At 40.1% G+C, this 13459-nt stretch overlaps 1 protein-coding gene across 7 annotated transcripts in view; it reads right to left on the bottom strand.

Moving 5' to 3' along the window:
• Positions 1–13459, bottom strand: part of PLAT (plasminogen activator, tissue type) — a 124777-nt gene that overhangs the window by 21498 nt on the left and 89820 nt on the right. For 4 of the 7 annotated variants that reach the window (XM_073588865.1, XM_073588863.1, XM_073588866.1 and 1 more), the window contains 3 exons: positions 6387–6464; positions 3058–3141; positions 987–1029 (listed from right to left, as the gene is read on the bottom strand). In XM_073588865.1, the coding sequence (XP_073444966.1) occupies positions 987–1029; positions 3058–3141; positions 6387–6395 (136 nt within the window). In that variant the 5' untranslated portion in view covers positions 6396–6464. Of the gene's footprint in view, positions 1–986; positions 1030–3057; positions 3142–6386; positions 6468–13459 lie in introns of all 7 variants that reach the window. The other 3 variants (XM_073588868.1, XM_073588864.1, XM_073588869.1) reach the window with 1 other exon arrangement.

Below are 13459 nucleotides of genomic sequence, written 5' to 3'. Positions count from 1 at the left end.
CACCCATATTTTCCCCATTACTTAATAATATAATCATGTTAATACTTTTAGGTCTTTCATGGAACCACTTTTTTCTAGGTTTTTTTTTTATCTGTGACAACCATATTACTTCATTTGCGACATTCATTTTTTTCCCCCTATTTAGTTGTATAATTATGTTACATTTTTTTAGGTTTTTCGCCTTATTACTTTTTTCTACTTTTCACTGTTAAACCATTTTTTCTACTTCTTCCTTTATGACACTCATTTTTTTTTACACTATTTACTAATATATGTTATGTTTTTAGGTCTTTAGTTCAATCCCAAAGTTCTTTGAGATCTTGAGAGACATTCAGGCTACACAACAAGACTGAACGGTTAATCCTCTTCTAAAAGAAGAAATGTAAAAAAAAACTTTTGACATGTCGGAGTGATGGTGGTCCTACTGCTAAACTCTACCAATCACTAAAACAAAGGGGCATCTCTTTAGGGTATGTCATACAAGCCTGATAGAATCAGGTCTCACTTCTAGAACTCACAATTTAATTGAGACTTTCCCTTTCAGGAATCCAAGAAACTGAGATATGGGGAGAGGGTTGATGAAGCGCTCACTCTGTAGACCTACTTTAATTGTCTCTGTGGACATTGTTCTTCGTCCTTGTCAAAGTTCTGTAGGGTCAAGTCAAAACTTTTTTGGACTCTCCGGCCAATGAGCTACTTATGTGTTAGCCAGGGATAACAACTACTGCGAATTTGAGATCTTCACCAACTATCTTCTCATATCTTCGTTTCCTAGACCCTTCCATGAGTATCCCATTAGATTTTGCGACTTATGTCAATGACACCTACATTTTTAGGTAATTATGAGGTTGGTCAGAGTTAAACTTGAAGCTAGCCTTTAATTCCCCTATATATTATAAAATGCTAATAGGCCACCAAATGTTTCCATTTATCTAGTTCCTCACCAAAAATACCCCACCCAAGACAAAAAAAATGTAAATAATCACATTTATATCCCCTGGTTCCTCTCTTCTCACGATGATGAAGGACCTGGAAAATAAATAATAGAGGTGTTAAATTGAAAGCTGATATAAAGGTGTAAGAATATTCTGATGTACCCAAAGGGGTAAAAGTCATTTTTGCATAAAACTTTAAACTTTTCTCATCATACTGTATACAGTACAACTACCTATTGGTTGGTGGTCTACTAGATATGTGAATACCCTGGGGTCCCAAGTATTACCAACGGCTACAGAGTGATGCCTAAATCTGATACCTAGAGGGATGATTCCATCAGGGGGACCAAACCTCTCCTCTGATGTCCATAAGCCCTATCAGAGCATATGGACAATGGCTGGCTTCATAAAACAACCCTATTAAGAGTTTATAGGGATTGTCTCATTAGTAACAACTCTTTCCAGAAAGCAACGGCATCTGTAAAAATCGGATGCTGTACTGCTGCTCCATAAGGGATCCATATTTCTTGTCGCACCCATAGACTTCAATAAGCGAGTCTCATCCATAATATGGAACACAAATTTTCACACAGACATTTGCTCATCTGAACAGCCCTTTTTTCGTAACATCGGTCCGAGTGCAGTCTGTTTTCACATTTACAGATAGCACTCGGACCAAAAACAAAGTCATGTGAACATAACCTACGGTAAGTGTCATTTCCTTAATATACCGGACACTTTATTATGGTTCAGAGCTCAGAACATTAGATCTGTCTGTGAGAAACCTCAGTGCTGAGTCTAGAAAAACTAAGATATGACTGCGACTGAATTATGCCACATTTATATTTCAGAGAGAATGTGCAACTACTGGTGGTATCCAAAGAAAAGAAAGAACCCCATAAAAAGGGCCCAACGAGTTTAGCCCAGCTTCTTAATACTAGTTTTAATACTAGAAGTTAGGACCATAATGAATAGGGTCACTGTGTCGTGGTGAGATGGTTATTACACTTTTTGTTCAAAATTATGTTAACCCAGTACCCCAAGTTATTTTCATGCACTATTGCTATTTGTTTACTGCAGGGTAATTGCTCATTTTCTATTTATCTTAGGTTTTGTCTGTTTATTTGCATGCATACCAACTTATATTCCAGTTCATCTCTTTAGGTTTGTGTTTCAGGTTTTTGTAGTCTGTGCAAATAGTTGCGTGGCATTCTTTGAACTGGATATTACGGTTATATAACTTCCCATGACTGAGTGTCCATTAGTCAGGGTCTCTATCCTGCTCAGCCCTTATTCATATTTATGAAATTTCAGATATAGTAAGGTTTTTATACTAGAGGTTAGAACCATCCCAAATAGGGTCACATTGATGTGGTGGGATGGCTTTTACTTTTTTTTATATCAAAATGATGTTAACTAAGTATCCTATGCTATTTTCATGCACCATTACTATTTATTTACTGCGGGTAATTTTCTCATTTTGTTTTTATCTTTTGTCTACAAAGTAAAATGTGTCACCAAAAACACTCAGAATCGTTGCGATATATTGAAACATTGCCGATCTATCACCACAAAAAGTGACACAAATCAGATTTGTAACACCTGTCAGATTGTATTGCGGTCTGAAAAAACAGAGCTCCTGATACCTGTGTCTCAGTGACAGAGGAGCTGTATTGTAAGCACATCTCTGTGAGCTCTGAGAAGGGCTATGATATCAGAATAAATTAATCCTCTCGGCTGACTGAGCCTTGAGAAAAATATTTATTTTTTCTTCTGTCACAGCCCTTCTCCCAAAACTCCAGTATGTTTGCTTACAACACAGCTCCTCTGTCATTGAGACACAGGTCTCAGGAGCTGTTTTTTTCAGATTGAAGTCTGTTCTGACAAGTGACTAGAACGGGCTGCCATTTGACTTACGTGACATGGAGCGTTTTATTACATTCTTCGAGAACTCCTCTAAGGACTTTACAGCATTACCATGGACTGCCTCTCTGGCATGCTTACATATATAGAACTACAAAATCTGAATCTTAGACTATAAGTATTTGCTCTTCCTATCTAGGTTATCAAATATTGTCTGGTGTAGGACTGTCATGTAATAATAATTACAGAATCTACTTACATCTTTAGTGGATGATACAATCTGACCAAAGAGAAAGATCAATAAGATTGTCATTGCTCTGTGTCCAATAAGACATATTTGAACCTGCAAGAAGGACACACAAGGAAAGTGAAGGAAGTCTAATCCATAATTAAAGAAGACAAATAAGTAATGTAAAATTTAAGAGTCCATATTTTTGCAAGCAGAAGCTGCATTTGGAAATACTATTAAGAAAAAATGGTGAGCAGAAATCTCAAGACAGCGTTCTCTAGAAAGACATAAACCAGGACTATCCGTAAACCTCTGTACTTATTAACCTATCAGCATTGATCCTATCCAACTTTCGCTATATCATTCCTATCCCATCCCTTGATTCCTGGCCAGGAATGACCGCAGTGTTCGGTCAGTGAGACTACTTGTAATTTATGGTCTTCACTATGTGTGGTCTGGAAATAGCCCTTAGTGATTTTATCAGATGACGCAAAAGAAGAATTCCCGATATCAGTTCCGTGAAGCCTACAATTCCGGTAACAAAGACCTTCTGTTTGCCCATCACATAGTATTACATTGATCTTTTCCTTACTGGATGTGACAACAAGTGTTTGGATTTATGCGGTTTTAAGACTATCTGCACCCAAAAGTAAATACTAGTCATGAACACTGCCAATTGTTAATGTTCTATGATTACATGATTGGTCATATATTTACCGAAATATGTTGTGAGATCAAAGCTAAAGAACCCAGGCTCATGTTAGTCTCAAAATTAGTTTAAAATACATGGAACCACTATGTCAATGATACAAAAAGCTGTGTGATAAATTACATTTTCCAGCGCTGGACTTCAGTTAAAAATACATCATTTATTGTAAATTCTTAAAATAGAACAGAAAAAAGTATGGATAAGGACATACAGGCAGATGGGGTCTCTGGTGGTCTCCAACCAACGCGTTTCGACCTAGAGGGTCCATAAGTAAGACCCTCTAGGTCGAAACGCGTTGGTTGGAGACCACCAGAGACCCCATCTGCCTGTATGTCCTTATCCATACTTTTTTCTGTTCTATTTTAAGAATTTACAATAAATGATGTATTTTTAACTGAAGTCCAGCGCTGGAGATTCCATCCTTTATTTTGCTTCAGTCAACACCCCTGATCAAGGTGACTCCGTGCGCAGGAGGATTATGGATCGCAACCGAGACTGGTGAGCTGACCTCCCTTCATTTTCCCTATCCTTCTATAATTAAATTACATTTTCATCATGCCCAAATCATACCATAGAAATATGTGTTCTGGTATTATTTGGCAAATTAACTGTAAGGAAAAGACTTCTACTACTAATATTAATTTAAAAATATGCAGGTTTAATTTAATCCTAAATACTCTTAGTTCCCTGAGCAGTAAGTCATACTAATAACTTAAGAGCACAGAAGTGAAAAACTTTGGAGCTTATATTTACTAATTACTTATTTTAGCTCATTACTGAAAAAAATAAATATAATAATATTCAATCGTAAAATCTACTTAACTTTAACTTTTCAGTGTTTCCATTACAGAAAAAAAGGGGAAAAATCTTTGTGCTTTCCGCATGAAACTTGTTTAATTAAGCCTATTGTGTCAGAGCTGAGTATTGTGGTTGGGCTGCATCCAATTACAGTTCTACGTATGTCTGAAACCATGAATTTTTATGGGTCATCAGATGACTCATGAGCTTATATCTTAAAGTGAAGAAAAACATTGCTCCAGGCCTAGTCTGACCTTCCAAATTACTAGAGCATCTCCTAGTTGGCTCATAGCCTGAACTACTTGGAATGAAATGAAGTGTTGTGTATTTTCTTCTTCGGGTCTTAAACGGAGTTTGTCACCCTCAACTGACTGTGTAAACTGAGCAAAAAGCCTTACAAAGGGATGTAGCCCTCATAAAACCGCACTTTTAGTGTTCTAATCGCTGCCTCCAGTCTGAAGAAAGTGAAGTTTAATCACCTATGCTTGGTGCACCCTGGGTGTAACCAAGAGGCTCAGTGCATTGTTACACCTACTGCTTTTGCATGTCTCTGCCTCATTCACTGGTGATTGACAGCATAGATTTGCCGGGAGTGAGCTCTGTCTGCAAAGAAAGCTCAGGAAGTCCTGTCAATCACCAGTGATGGAGGCGTGTCAAATAAAACCAGTGTTTGGAAAGGTGCACTGAGCATTTTAGTCACACCCAGGGTGCACCAAACACCCTAATTAGCATATTTGATTAAACTTCAGATTCTGTAGAATGGAGGTAGCAATTAGTCACTAAACATGTCTTTTTTATAGGAGCAATATCCCCTACAGGGCTGTGTGCTTATTTTATACTTATAGCTTGGGCTAACAGACTTCCTTTACCTTCTTCAGAGTTTGCTTGGCCAAGTATATCGCACATTCTAAATGTTAAATACGGTATTATTAATCCATGTAGTTGTCTCCATGATGGAATACATCCAGATGACCTCAATGGAGCAAATTTGTCATCGGACACATTTTGGTTTTTCTGGAAACGGTTTTGTGGGGGGTTTTTCTTCTTTTTTTAACAGCTTGTTTCTGTAGGGTCAAAGGCGATGCCCCATATCTAGAAAAATAAAATTTAGCAGTGGGGATGGTTGGGGGGTGGCGGGTTCTTGGAATCAATCGAATGGATTTTCTGGGAATACATAATGATGAATCCAAGCAGTAAGTATTTGTAGGGATTCCTTTTGTTTTCTTTGGCCTATGACTTGGCTGGGTTTTTGGCTGTATTCTCTGGATTTCTGATGGATCATACGTACCATACTCCCCAAACACAATTACTCAGTGTTTTTTTAATTTTAACTCAAAACTGAACCCAAGGTTATTGCCACTTAGTAGATACCCTATTGCAATCATAGGGCACCTATGTAATGCCTAAACATAAGTGGTTCTCCAGAGAAAGAACTGAATTTTCCTAGTAGGAAGAATCCAGATTACATCCATTTTCTCTATTAGATATACACGGGTCCAGATACCTAATAGGGTCTTGGTGGGATATCAAGACACCAACATTATAAATGGTACACGGTAGGTGTGGGGATGGTGGGTGCTACAAATTATGTATTGGGGACAAGGATGTTCACATTGACCTCTGCTCCTAGGACATAAGGAAGGAAGAGGTTTCAACCCTTGCTAAGGGTTTTGCTTCTTCAGAACTTGGTCTCCTTCCCATACAACCTTGTTTTTCTACAAGTATACATTTTGTTCACCATATTATAAATCCTTTTAAATCTGTCTTGACAATTGGTTAAGCACAAGTCATCAGATGCTAGAAGTATCCCATTGCGATACTTTCCATTCACAGCCATTGTTTGTCCACTTACCTTGTCCATGGTTGGAGACTTCTTGCTAGAACTTCTGTAGTTTGTAAGCTTTGTGTCCTCCTAGAAGTCTGTGAGCAGCTGCTGAGAGCAAAGACAGAGGACAGCATTACTGAAGGGTTAGTCATCGGGGAGAAAGAAAGGAGATAGGCAGGCGGAGGGACATGTGTAGGAGGAGAAGTAGAGTCCTAATAGAGGACCACAACAAGTCACTGAGAGGAAGAGGGATCGTATAGAGGAAGTTATTGAGACATAAAGACCAGTGGATGAGTGTGCGGACTTTAAATGTTAGGCAAGTAATACATCACGTAGTCAACATACATAGACGAGATCTGTGGAAACTTAAGGGGTTTCTAGGTATGGTGTGGAATTTTAAGTACTTTAGATGAGTAGAGAATGAGTGGACGCCAGCCTCAGATCTGTCTATGGCTCTTACTACATCTAATCCATCGGTCTTTACATCTATCACTGTATTTACTCATGCTGACTACTTTGATTGGCTGGAAAATTGCCCCCCCCCAGGTCTCTTGATAGGTTGTCATCGCCAGGACGCCAGGAATAAAACCTCTAAAATATCAATCAACACAAGACATCTGCCCATCTTTTGGTCCATTGTGTGGAAAGATCACATTGATGTCGAATGAGATGTGAAAATTATAATTTCTGTTCCCATTTAAAAAAAAAAAAAAATGGACAATACTCTTTGGGTTTGATTCATTACTGCTAGTTCACCTGTTTTAATCTACTTTTGCACTTGTTTTTTGTCATCTTTTCATTTGCGCCTTTTGGAAAGCCGATTTTTTTTTCTTTTTTCACCATTAGGCTTTCCAGATGTTTTCAGATGATTCATCGACTTTTTGGAAAGTACCAACATTTATGAACAAATATGCTCCAGTTCCCCTCCTGGAGTGATTTTATCCTCAATTCATCACTTTAGGATTCTTTATCACTTCTCTTTTTTTGTCTTCTGCCGTTTGCTAGTGGTTTTGTTTTGCACCACATTCATCAATATAGTGTACATGAAATTTGAGCAAAGTAAAAAAATGGTCTCTTTTTCTGTCTAAACGTTTGTGCAACTTTTTAGCGCAAGCAGTCGCTCGTTTTGCAAACATTTCTGCCGTTCATGGACTCCGTACGTAGACATCACTTCAGGGTAGGACTGGACATTTGTAACAGATTTGAAAATTTTTTGAAAATTCACAAATGATGAATTGATCGAAAATATATGGAAGATCTAAACCTTGCTCCACAATGGCAAACTAAAAACAAAAAAAGAACAGGAGAACACCTAAAATAGACTTCTAAAAAGGTGTCTATAAAAAGATGAATTTGACGTGAGCTAGAAACATGCAACTTGACAGGACGCTTATGTCTAGCTTCTTGTAGTGGGATCAAAGTATTTGAGGCAGTAAATTTGAGCTGGGGGACTCTGTTTTCCATTGTGACTTCTGATTTGTAGGACCAGCGCCATGTCAGAAGAGGCGCCGGCGATGCCAGCAGGTAAGAATCAGTTTGTAGGCTTCCCATCCAGTGACCATGAAATACTGACGAGTATCCTTCAGATCAATTAAGTCATCTTTAGTTAGAGATCGTTGCAAAGAGATGATTTTTCACAATGGCCAACTGCAAACTGCTGTCTGCCAAAATTTTGATCTGCCAGGTTGAAATTTTTCGGCTGTTCTCGGCTGAAACTACACATCTAGGGCATAATTGGTTAAACAAATTCTGGCACTACTCTAATGTTTTGCAAATTTTAGCTAGTCTTATCTTTTAGCCTCAGAGCTGATACCGGACGGGTGTCTGACATTACCCTACTATGGTAAACATCATCCTCTTCGTTAGGAAACCATAATTACTATGAGGAAGCCCCAGAAAAAATATTTCCACTTTCCTAATTCATAAGAGCTTGATGTAGAATCGAGTAAAACATTCTCCATATGTTATAAGATATGTTGGCTGTTTAGCCTGCCCATTTGCTAAACAAGACGGAGAAGAAGAAATCGCCTCTTCAGAGAGGAAGGAGACTGGAACTCTAGAGCCATCTACCGGATGTAGCAATCCTAAAAGTCAATAACGACCCTTTAACGAAACTTGCCACATGATTTAGGATGAAAACCAGACCAGTAATTCCATTGTTTCAGGGAGTTTGCCCCTCATCAGTGCAAAGCAAGGAAACTAATTAGACTGGGTAAGAGACCTCTGACAGTGGGTCTAACTGTAAGTCTAAGTCCAATAGGTGGCACTTGTCATGATCCAGGTTGGATATGACAGGTTTTAAATAAGTAACCTTTTTTTTCCTTTGAGCTGGGTGCTTAGAGTTGGTTTAGCCCCCCGGTGGCCATTAGGGTTATTACACAGTGGTGTCTTTTGTTCTAGTTTGCCCCCGGTGGTGGTGAGCATTATTGCACGGGAATCTCTAACAGGTGTGAGACTCTGGCTCCTAACTATAAAGGTGTGTCAGGTGTTCTCACTCACTGTTGGTGATATTGGTGTTTTCCAACCATCCTTGGTGAAGGAAGGAGCTAGAGAGAGTTCCTGGCAGCTCAGTCAGAATCCTGGAGTGGCAGCTATGGTGTCAGCGAGGAGTTCTGGCAAAGCTTGGAGGAGAGGCAGCTATGGTGTCAGCGAGTAGTTCTTGTAAAGCATGGTGGAGTGGCAGCTATGGTGTCAGCAAGGAGTTCTTGTAAAGCTTGGTGGAGCGACAGCTATGGTGTCAGTGAGGAGTTCTTGCAAAGCTTGGTGGAGTGGCAGCTATGGTGAAAGCTGCACTCAGATGCTGGACCCTGTTGCTGGAAGAGAGCTGCACTCAGATGCTGGACTCTGTTGCTGGAAAGCTGCACTCGGATGCTGGACTCTGTTGCTGGAAAGCTGCACTCGGATGCTGGAATCTGTTGCTGTTAAGCTGCACTTAGATGTGGGACTCTGTTGCTGTTAAGCTGCACTCAGATGTGGGACTCTGTTGCTGGAGAGCTGCACTCAGGTGTTGGATCCGGTTGGAGGAAAAGATGCACTCAGGTGTCGGACTCTGTTGCTTGGAGCATTAGCAACAGAGCAAAGCTAAGTGGTGTTTCCCTGTTTGTCACCTTCCTCAATGTGTGTTTTAGTGCAGTGATGGGATTAGTTTCTGCACCGTCCACTTCACTAGTAAGGGATTGATTCAGGGCGAGCTAGGGATTTCAGGTATCCTGATCGGCGCCCGGTGCAGAACCGGCCTAGGGATCGTTAGGAGTGTAGAGACACTGACTCAGGAGAGTGCAGGAGGTCTCCACATCCCTGTTCCCTATCGCAGGGCCACCATTGTAATTGTTTTCCTGGTTTTCCCTTTTATTCTGAAATTTGCCCTGCTGGAGGTGGTGTATTCAGACATACGTGTACTACTGAAATTCGCCTGCTGGAGGCGGTGTATCCTGCTGCACGTTCTATTATTTAAATTCGCCCTGCTGGAGGCGGTGTATCCAGGGTCAAGTGTGACCATGACAGCACTGGAGTTCTAGCCCTCTTTCTTTCTGAAGAGGCAATTTGCATATTTAGAATACCAGAGGAGCATTACATGGCCGTTAAGTCTCCTTACGCCGATTAGGTACTCTCTACAAGGAGACATGTTAACACGTAAACCCTCTGTCAGAGGCCGCTCACCCCCAACCAAATTAGATTGCTGACCTGACTTGCTTGAATTAATCCACAATTTGCTACAAAAATGTTTTTTTTCTGTCTGCCACATTCCTTAGAATGAAACGCTCCACGTAGTCTCTTCATCACTGAGTCTAGTTGACAGATTAGCGAGAGGGATGAAGTAGGAGTCTGGTTACTATGAATCATGGCACAGTCAAGTCAGTAAAGTCAAGTTAATTATTTCAAGACTTGGTTATGGAAATCACTTATATTCTGCTCTGTATGTTTTTTTTTCCATGCAAACCAAAAAAATTATGCCACGTCTTTTAAACTGAAAAGAAAGTGTCCGCAGTTACAAAATAGTTTTCATCTTTGCAGCATTTACGCTGAATTATTACAGAGTTATCCTTGGTAGACAATCCTTATTTTTTGTCATTCCCTCAAAAATATTATGATCACACGATTCCCCCATTGCTATCGCACCCACTCGTGAATTGTTGTACCTAATGGTGTAGTATTCAATTTCCCCACAGCACCCCCACAGGACAAATGAAGCATTACACATTTTCAACAGAAATCAATGGGAAGTCCTAGTAATGCATGTATATATCCATTCCTCCAGAGATAGAGAAGCTCTTTGAAGCTCTCAGTTCAGGTTAATTGATATAAATCCCAATGTGATGTGAAAAAAACGCAATCTGGAATAATAGGTCATTATCTGATGCCATTTAATAGCATTTTCTAAAGCAGATAATTAAATTTCATCTTAAAAAATAACGGCATTAGGATATTCTAAGACTTTATGATCTTTGGGGGTCTGGTCTCTGGGGACCTTTTTTAAGACTAGTCTCAGTGTGTACCTGGTAATACTAAGTCATTGTATGACCTAAGCAAGCCTAGGACTACAGAGCAGCTTTGGCTGCAACACAAGCCGCGAGGCCAAAAATCACTATATGCTGCTGCTACGTTGCACCATATTGCTTGTGAATGGGGTCACAGTGGGACCCACAAGGTACCGTGACTGCAACAAACAAGTCACAACATTTTGGAGTTTTTGCAATTTACATGTGGCGGTAGCAGGACCTGGCGGGATGCAATGCAATCCCATTCATTCGTATCAATCAGTGAATTGTAAAGTGCTGCGGAATATGTTGGCGTTACATAAAATAAAATACGATTATTGTAACTGATTTTTTTTTTAATATGTATTCCCCTTTTCACATGTAAAGCGCCATGGAATAAATGGCGCTATAATAATAAATAATAATAATTTTAATATTTAGCAGCGGCATACAGCCATCTTTGGCTGGGCAACCTGTGTCACGACCGATCTGACCAGGATCAGCATTTTTCCTGAATTATGTATATTCAGAACCCAACTCCCTCCCCTAGCATTCCTCCACGTCCTGCATGTCCACACATTTGATGGAAATTATGTGAAATAAAGACTCACAGTTTTTCAGCTACATCGGTGAGTGCTGCATATTTCTTCTTTTTTTTGCTTCACATTGAAATATTCAGAACCCAGACCTAGATCTGACAATTGACCAAACGTTGATATTACCGAGTTGTCAGAAGGCATTGTACCTATGGCCTTCATACACCTCCGTGCATATCTTGGGGAGCGTCAATACGCCTGAGGAGAACACACAGCGCCCCCTAACTATAACAGGGGTCACTGCCTCACAATGTATATATTTTACGTAGGAGCCTACGGGCGACGTGTCTACTATGGCGTGTGTCTGCATAGATTGGAGCTGTCTGTTAGGCAGAAATAATGCAGAGAACATGGAGTGAATACAAAGGACAGGTCCTCAGATACACTAACCCTTTGTCTACGGAACACGTGGTGTCGCTGGCATTGGTGGTCGGTGAGATCATCGTGTGATCATGTGACTCACGGGGAAAGTGTTCAAAAGAGAATGTGTAAATGTCAGAGCAGGTAAATTACACCTGGATGTGAGGATCCACCTCATACACAAGAAGCGAGGCCTGCCTCAGATTACCGCTGATGGACTGATGTCTCATCTACAGCGAAAGTCTATTAACCCTGTCCCGTCAGCTTTCTACCTGATCGGAGCCTAATCATGGGACTAAAATGGTCAGTAGGACAAATCGTTGGACCATGAGTGAGAATTTCCTTCCTTTTGATGAACATGACATCACCCAGGCAGGTGCTGACAGTCATGGTCTGCCCATACAGAAAGGAAGAGGCCCTGAGGTGTCCACATGACTGGACCATTCATGGTTTACCAGTCTTGTGCTATATTATGGTGTCTAGGAAATGTAGGGGGCTCTGGTCCATTAGAAATAGTTGAGATCTGCAGTAAATACAGCCTTCAGCTCTGGAGGATACAGGTGTCCAGTGACCTCATCGGGTGACTTGTAATATTGTGCTGAACCAGACAAAAGAGCACATACATTGTGGTGACGACGTGACGTGCCCATAGCAACGGGCTTCATGGCCTCCCAGTAGTAGGTCCCCCGTGACCACATAATAGAGGCTTCTATGCCCCATCATTTCTATGTGTGTAACACCTATAGTATACTGAGGATCATACTCTACTTATGGCCGCTCGGGCCCAGAGGTTGCGGCTTGTTTACAGTGATGTCCTCCTGCGGCTGATAACGCTTATCTGACCCACACAGCAATCACATCCAGCTCCTCGCTGTACCGATATCTGACCCCAAGAGGGGCACCGGGCACAACCGACATGTGCAGTAGAGTGTTATATCACGGAGATGTGCACATCTGATGGACAAGCCCTTTTATATCAAATATATATATACTGTATATATACCAGACACTACGTCCCATATACTGACATCAAGACCAAAGAACAGACCTATTATGTAAATGATATATACTGTGTATAACAGAGGCTGCACCCTATATACTGATATATAAAACTTATATATAGAATACATATGACATATATACACATACATTGGATATGCATCCTATACGCTAATATACAGACCACAGAACAGTCCTATTATACAAATTATATATACTGTATGTACCGCAGACTGCGTCCCATATACCGATATAAAAAACGATATCGAGAAAAGTCCTATTAAACAGATTACATATATATACAGTATTATATATAAATACTGTATATAATCTGTGTAATAGGACTGTTCTCGATATTAATTTTTTAAATCAATGTATAGGACGCAGTCTGCGGTACATACAGCATATATACACACTGTATACGGCCAGGATATTGCGTCCTATCCACTGATATGCAGTCCACAGAACAGTCCTATTATATAATTTATATATATTACATATATAGATATCAATGACCGGGTCTTATACACTGATAAAGAGAGAACAGTTCTATTATATACATAATGTATACTGGGTATACCAAGAGAGCATCCTATATTCTGATATACAATGCTAATATAGAGAACAGTCCTATTATATACATTTTGCAAATGCATAAATGCAAACA

Source organism: Dendrobates tinctorius, unplaced genomic scaffold (genome assembly GCF_039654945.1).
Source record: "Dendrobates tinctorius isolate UK_male_01 unplaced genomic scaffold, ASM3965494v1 ptg000104l, whole genome shotgun sequence".
NCBI classification, from domain to species: domain Eukaryota; kingdom Metazoa; phylum Chordata; class Amphibia; order Anura; family Dendrobatidae; genus Dendrobates; species Dendrobates tinctorius.
This window is presented reverse-complemented; position numbering and strand designations above follow the sequence as displayed.